Source organism: Erithacus rubecula (assembly GCF_903797595.1).
Source record: "Erithacus rubecula genome assembly, chromosome: 12".
Lineage (NCBI taxonomy): Eukaryota > Metazoa > Chordata > Aves > Passeriformes > Muscicapidae > Erithacus > Erithacus rubecula.
Window position 1 is genome coordinate 6793808 of NC_136664.1, and position 19210 is coordinate 6813017.

The 19210-nt window shown below is 57.7% G+C and overlaps 4 protein-coding genes across 8 annotated transcripts; all 4 read right to left on the bottom strand.

Annotated features, from left to right (window-relative positions):
- Positions 1-484: 484 nt before the first annotated feature.
- On the bottom strand, positions 485-3519 carry LOC306807041 (C-signal-like). Its single transcript, XM_079316294.1, has 6 exons — positions 3182-3519; positions 2772-2823; positions 2381-2568; positions 1931-2089; positions 1468-1587; positions 485-1249 (listed from the first exon to the last, which is right to left on the bottom strand). Exons 1-6 carry the CDS (start codon positions 3326-3328, stop codon positions 1136-1138), a joined length of 780 nt encoding a protein of 259 aa, XP_079172420.1. The 5' UTR covers positions 3329-3519; the 3' UTR covers positions 485-1135.
- An 839-nt stretch (positions 3520-4358) lies between these two features.
- LOC306807037 (C-signal-like) lies at positions 4359-13402 on the bottom strand. 5 transcript variants are annotated; one of them, XM_079316286.1, is made up of 6 exons: positions 9503-9778; positions 5915-5966; positions 5523-5710; positions 5098-5256; positions 4881-4997; positions 4359-4564 (listed from the first exon to the last, which is right to left on the bottom strand). In XM_079316286.1, the coding sequence occupies exons 1-6, from the start codon at positions 9647-9649 to the stop codon at positions 4451-4453; spliced, it is 777 nt and encodes a 258-aa protein (XP_079172412.1). In that variant the 5' UTR covers positions 9650-9778; the 3' UTR covers positions 4359-4450. The 5 variants fall into 5 exon arrangements, with proteins under 5 accessions (XP_079172412.1, XP_079172410.1, XP_079172411.1 ...); XM_079316284.1 differs by lacking the exon at positions 9503-9778 and adding an exon at positions 6226-6488; XM_079316285.1 differs by lacking the exons at positions 4359-4564; positions 4881-4997; positions 5098-5256; ... (1 more) ...; positions 5915-5966; positions 9503-9778 and adding exons at positions 6659-7609; positions 11849-11968; positions 12063-12221; ... (1 more) ...; positions 12880-12931; positions 13191-13402.
- Positions 13403-14365: 963 nt separating this feature from the next.
- On the bottom strand, positions 14366-16429 carry LOC306807038 (C-signal-like). The gene is made up of 6 exons (XM_079316287.1): positions 16209-16429; positions 15898-15949; positions 15507-15694; positions 15083-15241; positions 14863-14982; positions 14366-14572 (listed from the first exon to the last, which is right to left on the bottom strand). The coding sequence occupies exons 1-6, from the start codon at positions 16353-16355 to the stop codon at positions 14459-14461; spliced, it is 780 nt and encodes a 259-aa protein (XP_079172413.1). The 5' UTR covers positions 16356-16429; the 3' UTR covers positions 14366-14458.
- A 517-nt stretch (positions 16430-16946) lies between these two features.
- LOC306807042 (C-signal-like) lies at positions 16947-19137 on the bottom strand. The gene is made up of 6 exons (XM_079316295.1): positions 18902-19137; positions 18492-18543; positions 18099-18286; positions 17675-17833; positions 17458-17574; positions 16947-17144 (listed from the first exon to the last, which is right to left on the bottom strand). The coding sequence occupies exons 1-6, from the start codon at positions 19046-19048 to the stop codon at positions 17031-17033; spliced, it is 777 nt and encodes a 258-aa protein (XP_079172421.1). The 5' UTR covers positions 19049-19137; the 3' UTR covers positions 16947-17030.
- Between the last annotated feature and the right edge of the window lie 73 nt (positions 19138-19210).

Genomic DNA, 19210 nt, shown 5'->3' on the forward strand with positions numbered 1-19210 from the left:
GTGAGGGGCGGGGTGGGCCCGGCTGTGTCTCCCTCAGGCCGCAGGGGCGGCAGGGCGGGCCCGGCTGCTCAGGGCTGCTCCGGCCGGAGGCAGGGCAGGGTCCTGCCAAACCTGCCCGTGCATGGCTTAGGATTTTAACAACAGCCCTCTCCTCCCTCGGGCTATGAGGCTTTGGTTGCAAACAGGCCCGGCAGCTTCTCCCGTGCTGCCTCACAGCCCGCCCGCCCCTGCCCGGCCCCCCGAGTTACCTCGTGAGGGCCCAAAGGAAACGGAGTTTTCCCGGGGTTATTTGTTTTCACATGTGTGTTTCACAAAAAGGCATAAACTTTCTCATTGGTGTAACACTGTGTTAATCTTAAAAAACTGACACCGATTGTTTTTTGTCAGGGAGACTGCTCAGATCTTGGCAGGTAGAAATTTCAGGAAACCTCTAGAAAGCACAGCAGCTGCTCTGCTCATGGAGCCCCCATGGAGGTGTAAGAGCCTATCCTGCCTCCACACACCAGCCCAGAACAGGGAGCACAGCAGCCAAGAAGAGTTATAGACAGGATTTAACAGGAACACAGAATAGCTTCCCAACCCTGAGACGGCTCAAGACTACACTTACAGATTTCCCATTTCAGGCCCTGGTCTTCGTGGGTGTTTTTAACTAGCTTGATCTTTGCTGGAGGAACAAAGAAGAGCGAAAGCAAGCCAGGAAGATCACATCAGGTTTTGTCTTCCTGACCTATGTGGTGAAGGAGCTAACACTGAGCAATACTCTGCTTGGACTTTGTACTGAAAAATGAGGAAGGACTGACTGGCAGGAATGCCTGAGTCATTGTAAGGTGGTGCTGCCATTCTGAGGGAGAGCTCTGGGACAAGTCCAGGGACAAATTTCTATCAGGATGGTGTCCAGGCCCCCAGTTAGATAAGAACGAATGTTCAGACCAGCCTAGCTCAATGATATGAGGAAATAACTGAGAAGAACTCTCAAAGCACCAGTGAGGACTCTCTCAGTGACAGTTAATCGAAGATCAAGGGAAGAAGGCTCACACAATGCTACTTATTGTTTGTGGACACTCATTTACTAAGGGACAGGCACAACATGGTGCAGCAGCAAAGGTTCTCAGAGTCAGAATCCTGAATCAGCATCTCACCAGGGTATGACCTTCCCTTCCCAGTCCAGGAAGGTTCCGGTCTCCTTCTCAGAGATGGAGGACAGCACCTTCAGCATCCCTTGCACGCTGTCATCCACTGTCAGGGGAGGCTGTAGAGCAGAGGGAACAACAGTTTGGTGCTCAAGGGTCTGCCTTGAAATAGACCATTATCCGGGGCAAGAAGCATTCCCAATTGCTGATCTCCCTGCCTCCTGTGCCTCCAGGGTATCTGCCCAGGAGCTCTCACATAGCCCAGCATGAGACGCCATTACATTCTGTATTCCTAAACGATGAGGTTCTCCCAGACCATGGACAGGAGTTCTCTTACCTTAAAGGATCCTGCGCCCCCCATGTCAGTTTGCACCCAGCCGGGGTGGAGGACGACGCAGAGGATGCCGTGCTCCTTGTACGCCAGGGACTGGCACTTGCTCAGCATGTTCAGAGCAGCCTGTGAGGAGACAGGCAGGGCAGGGTGGTGGGAGGGGAAAGGCAGCTGCCAGGGGACATGTGCCAACCCTACAGGGATAGGGCAGAGGGGGCCACTTCTTGGGGTACATGATACTCCCTCACTTCACTTGAGCAGATGCCCTGCCTAATTGAAGGTGCACCATATCATATCCCTCTGAGGTAAAACCCAGGGCCAGGCACTTAACTGTGCTATGATGGGTACCAAGGGATTGACAGGAGCTCAGTCACAGTGTAGAGAGGGGCACAAACAGAGAGTTTGGAAGGAAATGTAATCATTTGGAGGGCAAATGCTTGGGTTCACTCCCAGCATAATCTGCTAGTACCTTGCTGCAGCGGTAGGAGACAACTTGTCCATACTCCCACACATACATATCCTCGATGGAGCCTGCATAGCTGGACATGTTGATGATGGCAGCCTTGCTGCAGCTCAGCCCTGAGCCTGGGCACCCCTGGGCAGCCTTCTTCAGCAAGGGCAAAAAGGCCTGTGTGGAGACAGACGGGACAGGAGCACACATGGACATGGCACAGGGCAGGGGAGAAGCTCCTTCCACAGTGGGAAACACTGACACCAGCACTGGGGCATCCTCCCTGCTCTTCCCTGCCAGGCTCCAGTTCCTGAGCTCCAGCCCTTGGCACTACAAGATTCTTATCAACCCGGCAAGAGAACAGTGACAGGAGCCCCTCCCACTGGCCATTCACACCCTCTAGAGAGTCCAGCTTGAAGATATGAGAAAGGCTCCTTCTGTAGCTATGCTGTAGTGCTGGGGACTCACCTGGCCCATCAGCAAGGGTCCAACAGTGTTGGTGGTGTAAACCTCATTCATAGTCTCCAGTGTCTCAGTATCAATGGATTTTGGCCTTGCAATTCCAGCATTGTTGATGAGGAGGTTGAGCCCAGAGCCCCCCAGGTGCTCCCCAACCTTGGTTGCAGCTGCCTTGATGCTGCTGGGGTCAGCGACTTCTGCAGAGCCAACACAGGGAGGTCAGAGCCTGTGTCCCCACGGGGGAGTCCCCTGTGTCCCCCCAGAGGTGGCAGTGCCCATGGCCCCACAGGCACCAGCTCTTTGGCACAGCTCCCTCCCAGCATGGGGCTCCCAGGGTGTGCCCAGCCTGGGCACTCGCCAGAGGAACTGGGGCAAAGGATCCCCAGCTTGGGGCACCTACCGAGCGGGATGATGATGATGTTGGGGTGCTTGGAGGCCAGATTCTGTAACTCCTGAAAGAGAGGGCACTGTGTAGGCAGGGAGAGGCTGGAGGGGCTGTGCAGAGACTCAGCCTCTCCCAGGAAAAGCCAACATTGCTCTGGCTCCATCCCTGCTCTGCTGTGGACCGTGCACTGTGCTCCAGCTGCCCTGAACCCAATGGATGGGGAGGACTCTATGGCCAAGTAGCACAGTTCCCTCCACACATCCCATGCACAGCTGCTCTCCCGCTGTCTCAGCCCAGCTGCCCTGTGGCCCAGGTGCCTGACTGAGTCTCCAGACTCTTGCCAGAGCCCTCCCTGTTCCAATCTCCTGCTGGCACTGAGTCCTCCAATCCCCCAGCACAGCCACTGCCTCCCAGCCCAGGCTCACCTGTGCTCTCTGTCCCTTGGGGTCCCTGCAGCCTGCAAAGATCCACTGTGGTGGTTTTGGCATCCTCAGGAAATGCTGGACGAGTCCCAGGCCGAGGCCTCGGTTGGCCCCAGTGACCAGAACGGAGCGAACACTGAGCTCTGCCATGCTGCTTGTCCTCCTCTGCACCTGCTCTCACTGTTTCCTCTGCTCCCTAATATTTCCTTATTGCATTTTCACACACACCCCTCCCACTCAGGGTTTACACCAACCCATGGCTCCAGGAGGAGCAACAACTCCTGCCCTTTAAACTCCAGGACAAAGATCCTGGCTGGGAGTAAGTCGTCGTTTTCCAAAGGGCAAAATCTCTTCTTGATTCCAAGAAAATTCTGCTGTCTTTGGGAAACATGCTGCCATGAGCCAGGAGAGGATAATGTGGGTGAGGAGGGAAGGAAGGAGCAGGAACCTTAGAGGGATGTGGGAAGCTCCATGGCTCACATGGATTGAACACCTTCACAAGAAGGGTTTTCCACATCAGACCCACACAACACTGGTAACAGGCTGATCTCATGCCCCTGCCCCACTCCACTGAGCCAGTACATTCCTCACATGGCCATGAGCACACACTTTCTGCCATGATCTTGCCTCCTCCAAGCCAATGCCCATTCCCTGACTGCCAAGTGAAACAAAGCTCTCATGGAGGGAAGTAAACCCATGGATCCAGTCTCCTGGCAGAAGGATGGGAACATGCATGTCCGGCATATCACCACCTGCTGGCATTGCTCTCCAGCAAGACACAAACTGAAGGCTTGCCACATCTTCATGCATCATCTGTGTCCTTGCAGCAGGAATTTCTGCCACTCCTGGAGCAGGCAGGCAAGGGAAGGAGGGTCTGAGCTGCAGCAGGGCCAGTGTCATCAACATCTCCACCAAACTGGGCTCCATTGGGCTGTGCCTCAGGGTGCCAGAGGCCCCCATGTACCTGTACCGGGCCAGCAAGGTGAGGTGCCAGGGGAGGTGCTGCAGATGCTGTCCCAGGCACGGTGCCCATGGAGGGGAGGGAACCCATGGACCACCCCCTGCCCCATCCACCCAGCCCCTGCCTGGTTCTGCCAGGCAGAAGCACCACCAATCCCCAGTGGAGGAGTGGGGTACCTGGGAATGGGCCATCCCATGAGCTGACAATGCACAACAGAGCTGGGGCTTGCAGCAGGAGTTTATTGAGAATGTGGGGGACATGGGAGCAGTGCCAAAAGTACTTCTTGGGTGCCACGATCCTGCAGTGGTGTCTCACCAGGGTATGACCTTTCCTTCCCAGTCCAGGAAGGTGCCAGTGTCCTTCTCAGAGAGGGAGGAGAGGACCTTCAGCATTCCTTGCACGCTCTCATCCACTGTCACGGGCGGCTGTGGGGTAGAAGGGGAGATGCAAACCATGCCTGAGTCCTTGGTCCAGCCAAGGCTGGGGGAAGGAGACACTCCAGGACAAAGGGGAGACCTGAAAACCCTGAACACCAGAGAGGCCAAGCAGGGAACGGATACGAGGGAGATACCCAGAACCCAGCAACCAGCACACAGCAGCCGGGCCCCAGGACCCAGGACAGCGGAGGCTGCCCCAGAGGCAATTGGTCAGGCAGGGATGAGGCTCAGGACACGAACACCCCCATTATGGAAAATCGGCACAGGATCTCTGATGGACCTGACCCCATGGAATTCCTATTACCTTTCCAGCAGCGGAGCCCAGGTCGGTTTGCACCCAGCCGGGGTGGAGAGCGATGCAGAGGATGCCGTGCTCCTTGTACGCCAGGGACTGGCACTTGCTCAGCATGTTCAGAGCAGCCTGTGGGGAGACAGGCAGGGGATGGTGGTGGGAGGGGAAGGAGTGGCAGCAAGGGGACACACAGCTGAGCAGGGCAGGGGAAGCAAAGGTGTAACAGTACCTTGCTGCAGCGGTACGAGGTGGCTTGAATTCTATGCCAAGTAAGCAAAGCACCAATGGAGCCACCAGTACTGGATATATTGACCACAGCTGCCTTGCTGCAGCTCAGCCCTGAGCCGGGGCTCCCCTGGGCAGCCTTCTTCAGCAAGGGCAGAAAAGCCTGTGTGGAGACAGAAGAGACAGGAGCACACATGGACAAGGCGCAGGGCAGGGGAGAAGCTCCTTCCACAGTGGGAAACACTGACACCAGCACTGGGGCATCCTCCCTGCTCTTCCCTGCAAGGCTCCAGTTCCTGAGCTCCACCCCATGGCTGTATGAGTTTCTCATCAACTGAGAGCCCATTGGTAACTGGAGTGGAGGCAGGACCCCCTGCCACCAGCCCATCATGCTCCCCCAGCACAGCCCAGCTTGGGTGAGGGTCTCACCTGGCCCATCAGCAAGGGACCAATGGTGTTGGTGGTGTAAACCTCTCTCATGTCCTCCAGTGTCTCAGTGTCAAGTGTATTCCCTTTCAGAATTGCAGCGTTGTTGATGAGGAGGTTGAGCCCAGAGCCCCCCAGGTGCTCCCCAACCTTGGCTGCAGCTGCCTTGATGCTGCTGGGGTCAGCGACTTCTGCAGAGCCAACACAGGGGAGGTCAGAGCCTGTGTCGCCACGGGGGAGTCCCCTGTGTCCCCCCAGAGGTGGCAGTGCCCATGGCCCTGCAGGCACCAGCCCTTTGGCACAGCTCCCTCCCAGCATGGGGCTCCCAGGGTGTGCCCAGCCTGGGCACTCGCCAGAGGAACTGGGGCAAAGGATCCCCAGCTCGGGGCACCTACCGAGCGGGATGATGATGATGTTGGGGTGCTTGGAGGCCAGATTCTGTAACTCCTGAAAGAGAGGGCACTGTGTAGGCAGGGAGAGGCTGGAGGGGCTGTGCAGAGACTCAGCCTCTCCCAGGAAAAGCCAACATTGCTCTGGCTCCATCCCTGCTCTACTGTGGACCGTGCACTGTGCTCCAGCTGCCCTGTGGCCCAGGTGCCTGACTGAGTCTCCAGACTCTTGCCAGAGCCCTCCCTGTTCCAATCTCCTGCTGGCACTGAGTCCTCCAATCCCCCAGCACAGCCACTGCCTCCCAGCCCAGGCTCACCTGTGCTCTCTGTCCCTTGGGGTCCCTGCAGCCTGCAAAGATCCACTGTGGTGGTTTTGGCATCCTCAGGAAATGCTGGACGAGTCCCAGGCCGAGGCCTCGGTTGGCCCCAGTGACCAGAACGGCGCGAACACTGAGCTCTGCCATGCTGCTTGTCCTCCTCTGCACCTGCTCTCACTGTTTCCTCTGCTCCCTAACATTCCCTTTTAGCATTTTCAACACACACCCCTCCCACTCAGGGTTTACACCCACATGTGGATCTGGGAGGAGCAATTGCCCCTGCCCTTTAAACTCCAGGACAAAGATCCTGGCTGGGAGCCATTCCTCATTTTTCAAAGAGCAAAAACCCTTTGTGATTCCAGGAAAATTCTACTGTCCTTGGGAAACATGCTGCCAGGAGCCAGGAGAAGATGATGGGAATGAGGAGGGAAGGAAGGAGCAGGAACCGTAAAGGGATGTTGGAAGCTCCATGGCTCACATGGACTGAACACCTTCACAAGAAGGGCTTTCCACATCAGACCCACACAACACTGGTAACAGGCTGATCTCATGCCCCTGCCCCACTCCACTGAGCCAGGACATTCCTCACATGGCCATGAGCACACACTTTCTGCCATGATCTTGCCTCCTCCAAGCCAATGCCCATTCCCTGACTGCCAAGTGAAACAAAACTCTCATGGAGGGAAGTAAACCCATGGATCCAGTCTCCTGGCAGAAGGATGGGCACCTGCATAGCCAACACATCTCCACCTGCTGACATTGCTCTCCAGCAAGACACAAACTGAAGGCTTGCCACATCTTCATGCATCATCTGTGTCCTTGCAGCAGGAATTTCTGCCACTCATGGAGCAGGCAGGCAAGGGAAGGAGGGTCTGAGCTGCAGCAGGGCCAGTGTCATCAACATCTCCACCAAACTGGGCTCCATTGGGCTGTGCCTCAGGGGGCCAGAGGCCCCCATGTACCTGTACCGGGCCAGCAAGGTGAGGTGCCAGGGAAGGTGCTGCAGATGCTGTCCCAGGCATGGTGCCCGTGGAGGGGAGGGAGCCCATGGACCACCCTCTGCCCCATCCACCCAGCCCCTGCCTGGTTCTGCCAGGCAGAAGCACCACCAATCCCCAGTGGAGGAGTGGGGTACCTGGGAATGGGCCATCCCATGAGCTGACAATGCACAACAGAGCTGGGGTTTGCAGCAGGAGTTTATTGAGAATGTGGGGGACATGGGAGCAGTGCCAAAAGTACTTCTTGGGTGCCACGATCCTGCAGTGGTGTCTCACCAGGGCATGACCTTTCCTTCCCAGTCCAGGAAGGTGCCCGTGTCCTTCTCAGAGAGGGAGGAGAGGACCTTCAGGATTCCTTGCACACTGTCATCCAATGTGAGAGGTGGCTGTGGGGTAGAAGGGGAGATGCAAACCATGCCTGAGTCCTTTGTCCAGCCAAGGCTGGGGGAAGGAGAAACTGAAGAGTAAAAGGGAAAAGCTGAAAACCCTGAACACTCAGGACAGAGACGCCAAGCAGGGAACTGAGGGGAGGGACATGCCCAGCACCCAGGTCAGGAAGAACTGCCCCACCAGTAAATGGGCAGGGAAAGCATGGGCTGGGGCTCAGGACACGAACTCCCACCCATGGAAAATCGGCACAGGAGCTCTGATGGATCTGCCCCATGGAATTCCTACCAGCAGGCTGAGAGATCTTCCCATGTCGGTTTGCACCCAGCCGGGGTGGAGGACGACGCAGAGGATGCCGTGCTCCTTGTACGCCAGGGACTGGCACTTGCTCAGCATGTTCAGAGCAGCCTGTGGGGAGACAGGCAGGGCAGGGTGGTGGGAGGGGAAAGGCAGCTGCCAGGGGACATGTGCCAACCCCACGGTTGGGGCAGGGATATGGCAGAGGGGGCCACTTCTTGGGGTACATGATACTCCCTCACTACCCCTGTGCGGATGCCCTGCCTAATTGAAGGTGCACCATATCATATCCCTCTGAGGTAAAACCCAGGGCCAGGCACTTAACTGTGCTGTGATAGGTACAAAGGGACAAACAGGAGCTCAGTCACAGTGTAGAGAGGGGCACAGATGGACAGGGAGGTTGGAAGGCAGTGTAATCATATGGAGGGCAAAATGCTTGGGCTCACTCCCAGCAAAATCTGCTAGTACCTTGCTGCAGCGGTAGGAGACAACTTGTCCATACTCCCACACATACATATCCTCGATGGAGCCTGCATAGCTGGACATGTTGATGATGGCAGCCTTGCTGCAGCTCAGCCCTGAGCCTGGGCACCCCTGGGCAGCCTTCTTCAGCAAGGGCAAAAAGGCCTGTGTGGAGACAGACGGGACAGGAGCACACACAGACATGGCACAGGGCAGGGGAGAAGCTCCTTCCACAGTGGGAAACACTGACACCAGCACTGGGGCATCCTCCCTGCTCTTCCCTGCAAGGCTCCAGTTCCTGAGCTCCAGCCCTTGACTCTATGAGCCTCCCATCAACTGAGAGCCCATTGGTAACTGGAGTGGAGGCAGGACCCCCTGCCACCAGCCCATCATGCTCCCCCAGCACAGCCCAGCTTGGGTGAGGGTCTCACCTGGCCCATCAGCAAGGGACCAATGGTGTTGGTGGTGTAAATCTCTCTCATGTCCTCCAGTGTCTCAGTATCAAGTGAATTCCCTTTCAGAATTCCAGCGTTGTTGATGAGGAGGTTGAGCCCAGAGGCCCCCAGGTGCTCCCCAACCTTGGTTGCAGCTGCCTTGATGCTGCTGGGGTCAGCGACTTCTGCAGAGCCAACACAGGGAGGTCAGAGCCTGTGTCCCCATGGGGGAGTCCCCTGTGTCCCCCCAGAGGTGGCAGTGCCCATGGCCCCGCAGGCACCAGTCCTTTGGCACAGCTCCCTCCCAGCACGGGGCTCCCAGGGTTTGCCCAGCCTGGGCACTCGCCAGAGGAACTGGGGCAAAGGATCCCCAGCTCGGGGCACCTACCGAGCGGGATGATGATGATGTTGGGGTGCTTGGAGGCCAGATTCTGTAACTCCTGAAAGAGAGGGCACTGTGTAGGCAGGGAGAGGCTGGAGGGGCTGTGCAGAGACTCAGCCTCTCCCAGGAAAAGCCAACATTGCTCTGGCTCCATCCCTGCTCTACTGTGGACCGTGCACTGTGCTCCAGCTGCCCTGTGGCCCAGGTGCCTGACTGAGTCTCCAGACTCTTGCCAGAGCCCTCCCTGTTCCAATCTCCTGCTGGCACTGAGTCCTCCAATCCCCCAGCACAGCCACTGCCTCCCAGCCCAGGCTCACCTGTGCTCTCTGTCCCTTGGGGTCCCGGCAGCCTGCAAAGATCCACTGTGGTGGTTTTGGCATCCTCAGGAAATGCTGGACGAGTCCCAGGCCGAGGCCTCGGTTGGCCCCAGTGACCAGAACGGAGCGAACACTGAGCTCTGCCATGCTGCTTGTCCTCCTCTGCACCTGCTCTCACTGTTTCCTCTGCTCTCTAACATTCCCTTTTAGCATTTTCAACACACACCCCTCCCACTCAGGTTTTACACCAACCCATGGCTTCAGGATGAGCCGCTTTTCCTGCCCTTAAACCCCAGTACAAAGATCGTGGCTGTGAGCCAGTACTTGTTTAAAAAAGGGCAAAAACCCTTTGTGATTCCAGGAAAATTCTGCTGTCTTTGGGAAACATGCTGCCAGGAGCCAGGAGAAGATGATGGGGATGAGGAGGGAAGGAAGGAGCAGGAACCGTAAAGGGATGTGGGAAGCTCCATGGCTCACATGGACTGAACACCTTCACAAGAAGGGCTTTCCACATCAGACCCACACAACACTGGTAACAGGCTGATCTCATGCTCCTGCCCCACACCACTGAGCCAGGACATTCCTCACATGGCCATGAGCACACACTTTCTGCCATGATCTTGCCTCCTCCAAGCCAATGCCCATTCCCTGACTGCCAAGTGAAACAAAACTCTCATGGAGGGAAGTAAACCCATGGATCCAGTCTCCTGGCAGAAGGATGGGCACCTGCATGGCCAACACATCTCCACCTGCTGACATTGCTCTCCAGCAAGACACAAACTGAAGGCTTGCCACATCTTCATGCATCATCTGTGTCCTTGCAGCAGGAATTTCTGCCACTCATGGAGCAGGCAGGCAAGGGAAGGAGGGTCTGAGCTGCAGCAGGGCCAGTGTCATCAACATCTCCACCAAACTGGGCTCCATTGGGCTGTGCCCCAGAGTGCCAGAGGCCCCCATGTACCCGTACCGGGCCAGCAAGGTGAGGTGCCAGGGAAGGTGCTGCAGATGCTGTCCCAGGCACGGTGCCCGTGGAGGGGAGGGAGCTCATGTGTCACCCCCTGCCCCATCCACCCAGCCCCTGCCTGGTTCTGCCAGGCAGAAGCACAGAGACTGGGAGAGCAGGAGCCAGGACTGAGCCTTTCCAACAGGTCATGCTGATGCTTTGTCCCAGGACCAAGTCCCATTTCCCACCTTCACAGCCATTTTGTGGATGGGAAATGTCTCCTCTCCTGCCCACCTGCTCCCCCAGATGTGCTGGCAGGGCTGTGCCTCTTCCAGGCTGCCCAGAACATGGGGATGAGTTTCTTGGCTGCAGAGCTTCAAGAAGAGAAGTGCTGGGGAATCAGCTTCTCTCCCCTTTCCCTGAATTACAGATGTTCCCTGTGGTCCCCCTTTACTCTGTACCCCCATCTCTGTAAACTCTGGCAGCTGATGCCTCTCTGCTCTGTCTTCAGTCTCAAACCCTCTGCTGGGGCCTGGGGCAGAATCCCTGTGCCCTGCCCAAGTGCTGTGTGTCCCTCTGCCCCTCTGTGACCTGGCATCTCCCAGCTGGGGGGAGAGGGCAGCTGGTCCCAGTGTCACCCAGCCCCTCAGGCAGCTCAGCCTGGGCAAGGGAAATCCAGTTGTGCAGGGATTCAAAGATCTCTCTCCTCTCAGGAAAGGGGCCCTGCTCCAGCCTCTCCAGTGCCTCCTGGAGGGGAGATCTCCAGAGAGCAGTCACGGTGCCATGGGACACTCATGGGTATGCCAGTGACAGCCGTGGGTCGAGGGCAGCTGTGGGCAACACTGCATCCTGGGATGAGGAGTGGGATATCTGGAAAGGGCCATCCCATGAGCTGAGAATCCTCAACAGAGCTGGAGGCTCTCAACAAGAGTTTATTGAGGATGTGGAAAACGTGGGAGCAGTGTCGCAGGGTCCTGCTGCCAGGATCCTGCAGTGGTGTCTCACCAGGGTATGACGTTCCCTTCCCAGTCCAGGAAGGCGCCGGTCTCCTTCTCAGAGATGGAGGAGAGAACCTTCAGCATCCCTTGCACGCTGTCATCCACTGTCACAGGGGGCTGTGGGGCAGAGGGGGAGATGCAAACCATGCCCAAGGCCCGGCTGAGGGCCCTGGAGTAGCAGATGCCAGCGGAAAGAGATGCCCCAGGGGAATTGGAAAGCTGAGAACCACAGGAGAGGGGCAGAGACAGGAAGTGAGGGCATGGAGATACCCAAAACCCAGCACCCAGACCAGGGTAGCTGCCCCAGCAGTGATTGGGCACGCAGGGCTATGGCAAGGACAGCAACTCCCCCTCATGGAAAATCAGCAAAGGAGTTCTAATGGATCTGCCCCATGGAATTCCTACCGTCTCTCCACCAGCGCTGCCCATGTCAGTTTGCACCCAGCCAGGGTGGAGAGCGACGCAGAGGATGCCGTGCTCCTTGTACGCCAGGGACTGGCACTTGCTCAGCATGTTCAGAGCAGCCTGTGGGGAGACAGGCAGGGCAGGGTGGTGGGAGGGGAAAAGGGGCTGCAGGGGGACACAGGTCTGAGCAGGGGAAGCAAAGGTGTGACGGTACCTTGCTGCAGCGGTATGAGGTGATATGCATCTTATCCCAGCCAAAGGAAGTAGAAATGGAACCAACGATGCTGGATATATTGACCATGGCAGCCTTGCTGCAGCTCAGCCCTGAGCCTGGGCTCCCCTGGGCAGCCTTCTTCAGCAAGGGCAGAAAGGCCTGTGTGGAGACAGATGGGACAGGAGCACACATGGACATGGCACAGGGCAGGGGACAAGCTTCTTCCAAACTGGGCAAAATTGACACCAGCACTGGGGCATCCTCCCTGCTCTTCCCTGCCAGGCTCCAGTTCCTGAGCTCCAGCCCTTGACTCTATGAGTTTCTCATCAACTGAGAGCCCATTGGTAACTGGAGTGGAGGCAGGACCCCCTGCCACCAGCCCATCATGCTCCCCCAGCACAACCCAGCTTGGGTGAGGGTCTCACCTGGCCCATCAGCAGGGGCCCAATGGTGTTGGTGGTGTAAATCTCTCTCATGTCCTCCAGTGTCTCAGTATCAAGTGTAATCACTTTCAAAATTCCAGCGTTGTTGATGAGGAGGTTGAGCCCAGAGCCCCCCAGGTGCTCCCCAACCTTGGCTGCAGCTGCCTTGATGCTGCTGGGGTCAGCGACTTCTGCAGAGCCAACACAGGGAGGTCAGAGCCTGTGTCCCCACGGGGGAGTCCCCTGTGTCCCCCCAGAGGTGGCAATGCCCCATGGCCCCGCAGGCACCAGTCCTTTGGCACAGCTCCCTCCCAGCACGGGGCTCCCAGGGTGTGCCCAGCCTGGGCACTCGCCAGAGGAACTGGGGCAAAGGATCCCCAGCTCGGGGCACCTACCGAGCGGGATGATGATGATGTTGGGGTGCTTGGAGGCCAGATTCTGTAACTCCTGAAAGAGAGGGCACTGTGTAGGCAGGGAGAGGCTGGAGGGGCTGTGCAGAGACTCAGCCTCTCCCAGGAAAAGCCAACATTGCTCTGGCTCCATCCCTGCTCTACTGTGGACCGTGCACTGTGCTCCAGCTGCCCTGTGGCCCAGGTGCCTGACTGAGTCTCCAGACTCTTGCCAGAGCCCTCCCTGTTCCAATCTCCTGCTGGCACTGAGTCCTCCAATCCCCCAGCACAGCCACTGCCTCCCAGCCCAGGCTCACCTGTGCTCTCTGTCCCTTGGGGTCCCGGCAGCCTGCAAAGATCCACTGTGGTGGTTTTGGCATCCTCAGGAAATGCTGGACGAGTCCCAGGCCAAGGCCTCGGTTGGCCCCAGTGACCAGAACGGAGCGAACACTGAGCTCTGCCATGCTGCTTGTCCTCCTCTGCACCTGCTCTCACTGTTTCCTCTGCTCCCTAATATTTCCTTATTGCATTTTCACACACACCCCTCCCTCTCAGGTTTTACACCAACCCGTGGATCTGGGAGGAGCAATTGCCCCTGACCTTTAAACTCCAGGACAAAGATCCTGGCTGGAAGCCATTCCTCATTTTTCGAAGGGCAAAAACCCTTTGTGATTCCAGGAAAATTCTACTGTCCTTGGGAAACATACTGCCATGAGCCAGGAGAAGATGATGGGAATGAGGAGGGAAAGAAGGAGCAGGAACCTTAGAGGGATGTGGGAAGCTCCATGGCTCACATGGACTGAACACCTTCACAAGAAGGACTTTCCACATCAGACCCACACAACACTGGTAACAGGCTGATCTCATGCCCCTGCCCCACACCACTGAGCCAGGACATTCCTCACATGGCCATGAGCACACACTTTCTGCCATGATCTTGCCTCCTCCAAGCCAATGCCCATTCCCTGACTGTCAAGTGAAACAAAACTCTCATGGAGGGAAGTAAACCCATGGATCCAGTCTCCTGGCAGAAGGATGGGCACCTGCATGGCCAACACATCTCCACCTGCTGACATTGCTCTCCAGCAAGACACAAACTGCAGGCTTGCCACATCTTCATGCATCATCTGTGTCCTTGCAGCAGGAATTTCTGTCACTCCTGGAGCAGGCAGGCAAGGGAAGGGGGTCTGAGCTGCAGCAGGGCCAGTGTCATCAACATCTCCACCAAACTGGGCTCCATTGGGCTGTGCCTCAGGGTGCCAGAGGCCCCCATGTACCTGTACCGGGCCAGCAAGGTGAGGTGCCAGGGGAGGTGCTGCAGATGCTGTCCCAGGCACGGTGCCCATGGAGGGGAGGGAACCCATGGACCACCCCCTGCCCCATCCACCCAGCCCCTGCCTGGTTCTGCCAGGCAGAAGCACCACCAATCCCCAGTGGAGGAGTGGGGTACCTGGGAATGGGCCATCCCATGAGCTGACAATGCACAACAGAGCTGGGGTTTGCAGCAGGAGTTTATTGAGAATGTGGGGGACATGGGAGCAGTGCCAAAAGTACTTCTTGGGTTCCACGATCCTGCAGTGGTGTCTCACCAGGGCATGACCTTTCCTTCCCAGTCCAGGAAGGTGCCAGTGTCCTTCTCAGAGAGGGAGGAGAGGACCTTCAGGATTCCTTGCACACTGTCATCCAATGTGAGAGGTGGCTGTGGGGTAGAAGGGGAGATGCAAACCATGCCTGAGTCCTTTGTCCAGCCAAGGCTGGGGGAAGGAGAAACTGAAGAGTAAAAGGGAAAAGCTGAAAACCCTGAACACTCAGGACAGAGACGCCAAGCAGGGAACTGAGGGGAGGGACATGCCCAGCACCCAGGTCAGGAAGAACTGCCCCACCAGTAAATGGGCAGGGAAAGCATGGGCTGGGGCTCAGGACACGAACTCCCACCCATGGAAAATGAGCACAGTATCTCTGATAGACCTGCCCCCATTGAATTCCTACCGGCAGCCCAAGAGATCTTCCCATGTCAGTTTGCACCCAGCCGGGGTGGAGGACAACGCAGAGGATGCCGTGCTCCTTGTACGCCAGGGACTGGCACTTGCTCAGCATGTTCAGAGCAGCCTGTGGGGAGACAGGCAGGGCATGGTGGTGGGAGGGGAAGGAGTGGCAGCAAGGGGTCACACAGCTGAGCAGGGCAGGGGAAGCAAAGGTGTAACAGTACCTTGCTGCAGCGGTACGAGGCAGCTTGAGCTATTTCCCATGTAAGTAAAGAAGCGATAGAGCCACCAGCACTTGACAAGTTGATGATGGCAGCCTTGCTGCAGCTCAGCCCTGAGCCTGGGCACCCCTGGGCAGCCTTCTTCAGCAAGGGCAAAAAAGCCTGTGTGGAGACAGACGAGACAGGAGACACACGGACATGGCACAGGGCAGGGGAGAGGCTCCTTCCACAGTGGGAAACACTGACACCAGCACTGGGGCATGCTCCCTGCTCTCCCCTGACAGGCTCCAGTTCCTGAACTCCAGCCCTTGACTCTATGAGCCTCTCATCAACTGAGAACCCATTGGTAACTGGATTGGAGGCAGGATCCACTCCCACCAGCCCATCATGCTCCCCCAGCACAGCCCAGCTTGGGTGAGGGTCTCACCTGGCCCATCAGCAAGGGTCCAACAGTGTTGGTGGTGTAAACCTCTCTCATGTCCTCCAGTGTCTCAGTATCAAGTGAATTAACTTTCAGAATTCCAGCGTTGTTGATGAGGAGGTTGAGCCCAGAGCCCCCCAGGTGCTCCCCAACCTTGGCTGCAGCTGCCTTGATGCTGCTGGGGTCAGCGACTTCTGCAGAGCCAACACAGGGAGGTCAGAGCCTGTGTCCCCACGGGGGAGTCCCCTGTGTCCCCCCAGAGGTGGCAGTGCCCATGGCCCCACAGACACCAGCCCTTTGGCACAGCTCCCTCCCAGCACGGGGCTCCCAGGGTGTGCCCAGCCTGGGCACTCGCCAGAGGAACTGGGGCAAAGGATCCCCAGCTCGGGGCACCTACCGAGCGGGATGATGATGATGTTGGGGTGCTTGGAGGCCAGATTCTGTAACTCCTGAAAGAGAGGGCACTGTGTAGGCAGGGAGAGGCTGGAGGGGCTGTGCAGAGACTCAGCCTCTCCCAGGAAAAGCCAACATTGCTCTGGCTCCATCCCTGCTCTACTGTGGACCGTGCACTGTGCTCCAGCTGCCCTGTGGCCCAGGTGCCTGACTGAGTCTCCTGACTCTTGCCAGAGCCCTCCCTGTTCCAATCTCCTGCTGGCACTGAGTCCTCCAATCCCCCAGCACAGCCACTGCCTCCCAGCCCAGGCTCACCTGTGCTCTCTGTCCCTTGGGGTCCCGGCAGCCTGCAAAGATCCACTGTGGTGGTTTTGGCATCCTCAGGAAATGCTGGACGAGTCCCAGGCCGAGGCCTCGGTTGGCCCCAGTGACCAGAACGGAGCGAACACTGAGCTCTGCCATGCTGCTTGTCCTCCTCTGCACCTGCTCTCACTGTTTCCTCTGCTCCCTAATATTTCCTTATTGCATATTCACACACACCCCTCCCACTCAGGATTTGCACCAACCCATGGCTCCAGGAGGAGCTGCTGCTCCTGCCCTTTAAACTCCAGGAAAAAGATCTTGGCAGGGAGCCAGTCCTCACTTCCAAAGGGCATAAAACCCTTGGTTATTCCTGGCAAATTCTGCTGTTCATGGGAAATGTGCTGTCATGAGCCAGGAGAGGCAAGGGAAGGGGAATCTGAGCTGCAGCAGGGCCAGTGTCATCAACATCTCCACCAAACTGGGCTCCATTGGGCTGTGCCTCAGGGTGCCAGAGGCCCCCATGTACCTGTACCGGGCCAGCAAGGTGAGGTGCCAGGGGAGGTGCTGCAGATGCTGTCCCAGGCACAGTGCCCGTGGAGGGGAGGGAGCCCATGGACCACCCCCTGCCCCATCCACCCAGCCCCTGCCTGGTTCTGCCAGGCAGAAGCACCACCAATCCCCAGTGGAGGAGTGGGGTACCTGGGAATGGGCCATCCCATGAGCTGACAATGCACAACAGAGCTGGGGCTTACAGCAAGAGTTTATTTAGGATATTGGGGACATGGGAGCAGTGCCAAAGGTGCTTCTTGGCTGCCAGGATCCTGAAGTGGTGTCTCACCAGGATATGACATTCCCTTCCCAGTCCAGGAAGGTGCCAGTGTCCTTCTCAGAGAGGGAGGAGAGGACCTTCAGCATTCCTTGCACGCTCTCATCCACTGTCAGAGGTGGCTGTGTGGCAGAGGGAGACATGCAAACCATGCCTGAGTCCCTGGTCCAGCCAAAGCTGGGGGAAGGAGGCACTCCAGGACAAAGGGTAGACCTGAAAACCCTGAAGACCCATGACAGAGAGGCCAAGCAGGGAACTGAGGGGAGGGAGATACCCAGAACCCAGGACGAGGTACCCAGCACCCATGACCAGGACAGGGGAAGGTGGCCCAGCAGCGATTCGGCAGACAGGGATGGGGCTCAGGACAGCAACTTCCCCTCATGGAAAATCAGCACAGGATCTCGGATAGACCTGCCCCCATGGAATTCCTCTTACCTTTCCAGCAGTGGCGCCTAAGTCAGTTTGCACCCAGCCCGGGTGGAGAGCGATGCAGAGGATGCCATGCTCCTTGTATGCCAGGGACTGGCACTTGCTCAGCATGTTCAGAGCAGCCTGTGGGGAGACAGACAGGGCATGGTGGTGGGAGGGGAAGGAGTGGCAGCAAGAGGACCGATGTCTGAGCCAGGCAGGGGAAGCAAAGGTGTGACGGTACCTTGCTGCAGCGGTACGAGGTGGCTTGAACTACTTCCCAACCAAAGAAGGAACTGATGGAGCCAGCAATGCTGGATATATTGACCATGGCAGCCTTGCTGCAGCTCAGCCCTGAGCCTGGGCTCCCCTGGGCAGCCTTCTTCAGCAAGGGCAGAAAGGCCTGTGTGGAGAGAGAGGGATAGAAGCACACACAGACATGGCACAGGGCAGGGGAGAAGCTCTTTCCACAGTGGGAAACACTGACACCAGCACTGGGGCATCCTCCCTGCTCTTCCCTGCCAGGCTGCAGTTCCTGAGCTCCACCCCATGGCTCTATGAGTTTCTCATCAACTGAGAGCCCATTGGTAACTGGAGTGGAGGCAGGACCCCCTGCCACCAGCCCATCATGCTCCCCCAGCACAGCCCAGCTTGGGTGAGGGTCTCACCTGGCCCATCAGCAAGGGCCCAATGGTGTTGGTGGTGTAAACCTCACTCATGTCCTCCAGTGTCTCAGTGTCAAGTGTGTTTGACTTGACCATTCCAGCGTTGTTGATGAGGAGGTTGAGCCCAGAGCCCCCCAGGTGCTCCCCAACTTTGGCTGCAGCTGCCTTGATGCTGCTGGGGTCAGCGACTTCTGCAGAGCCAACACAGGGGAGGTCAGAGCCTGTGTCCCCACGGGGGAGTCCCCTGTGTCCCCCCAGAGGTGGCAGTGCCCCATGGCCCTGCAGGCACCAGCCCTTTGGCACAGCTCCCTCCCAGCACGGGGCTCCCAGGGTGTGCCCAGCCTGGGCACTCGCCAGAGGAACTGGGGCAAAGGATCCCCAGCTCGGGGCACCTACCGAGCGGGATGATGATGATGTTGGGGTGCTTGGAGGCCAGATTCTGTAACTCCTGAAAGAGAGGGCACTGTGTAGGCAGGGAGAGGCTGGAGGGGCTGTGCAGAGACTCAGCGTCTCCCAGGAAAAGCCAACATTGCTCTGGCTCCATCCCTGCTCTGCTGTGGACCGTGCACTGTGCTCCAGCTGCCCTGAACCCAATGGATGGGGAGGACTCTATGGCCAAGTAGCACAGTTCCCTCCACACATCCCATGCACAGCTGCTCTCCCGCTGTCTCAGCCCAGCTGCCCTGTGGCCCAGGTGCCTGACTGAGTCTCCAGACTCTTGCCAGAGCCCTCCCTGTTCCAATCTCCTGCTGGCACTGAGTCCTCCAATCCCCCAGCACAGCCACTGTCTCCCAGCCCAGGCTCACCTGTGCTCTCTGTCCCTTGGGGTCCCGGCAGCCTGCAAAGATCCACTGTGGTGGTTTTGGCATCCTCAGGAAATGCTGGACGAGTCCCAGGCCGAGGCCTCGGTTGGCCCCAGTGACCAGAACGGAGCGAACACTGAGCTCTGCCATGCTGCTTGTCCTCCTCTGCACCTGCTCTCACTGTTTCCTCTGCTCCCTAATATTTCCTTATTGCATATTCACACACACCCCTCCCACTCAGGATTTGCACCAACCCATGGCTCCAGGAGGAGCTGCTGCTCCTGCCCTTTAAACTCCAGGAAAAAGATCTTG

Excerpts from the sequence above, each read along its gene's own strand:
- LOC306807037 (XM_079316285.1), bottom strand. The coding sequence starts at position 13,337 with ATGGCAGAGCTCAGTGTTCGCTCCGTTCTGGTCACTGGGGCCAACCGA. Across the intron at positions 12,932-13,190 it reads CCAAGGGACAGAGAGCACAG|GAGTTACAGAATCTGGCCTC; the intron begins GTGAGCCTGGGC and ends CCTCTCTTTCAG. Across the intron at positions 7,610-11,848 it reads GCAGCGCTGGTGGAGAGACG|CCACCTCTCACATTGGATGA; the intron begins GTAGGAATTCCA and ends TCTACCCCACAG.
- LOC306807041 (XM_079316294.1), bottom strand. The coding sequence starts at position 3,328 with ATGGCAGAGCTCAGTGTTCGCTCCGTTCTGGTCACTGGGGCCAACCGA. Across the intron at positions 2,569-2,771 it reads CATCATCATCATCCCGCTCG|AAGTCGCTGACCCCAGCAGC; the intron begins GTAGGTGCCCCA and ends TTGGCTCTGCAG. Across the intron at positions 1,250-1,467 it reads GGGGCGCAGGATCCTTTAAG|CCTCCCCTGACAGTGGATGA; the intron begins GTAAGAGAACTC and ends TCTGCTCTACAG.
- LOC306807042 (XM_079316295.1), bottom strand. The coding sequence starts at position 19,048 with ATGGCAGAGCTCAGTGTTCGCTCCGTTCTGGTCACTGGGGCCAACCGA. Across the intron at positions 17,834-18,098 it reads GGCCCTTGCTGATGGGCCAG|GCCTTTCTGCCCTTGCTGAA; the intron begins GTGAGACCCTCA and ends CTCTCCACACAG. Across the intron at positions 17,575-17,674 it reads CCTCGTACCGCTGCAGCAAG|GCTGCTCTGAACATGCTGAG; the intron begins GTACCGTCACAC and ends GTCTCCCCACAG.
- LOC306807038 (XM_079316287.1), bottom strand. The coding sequence starts at position 16,355 with ATGGCAGAGCTCAGTGTTCGCTCCGTTCTGGTCACTGGGGCCAACCGA. Across the intron at positions 15,950-16,208 it reads CCAAGGGACAGAGAGCACAG|GAGTTACAGAATCTGGCCTC; the intron begins GTGAGCCTGGGC and ends CCTCTCTTTCAG. Across the intron at positions 15,242-15,506 it reads GACCCTTGCTGATGGGCCAG|GCTTTTTTGCCCTTGCTGAA; the intron begins GTGAGACCCTCA and ends GTCTCCACACAG.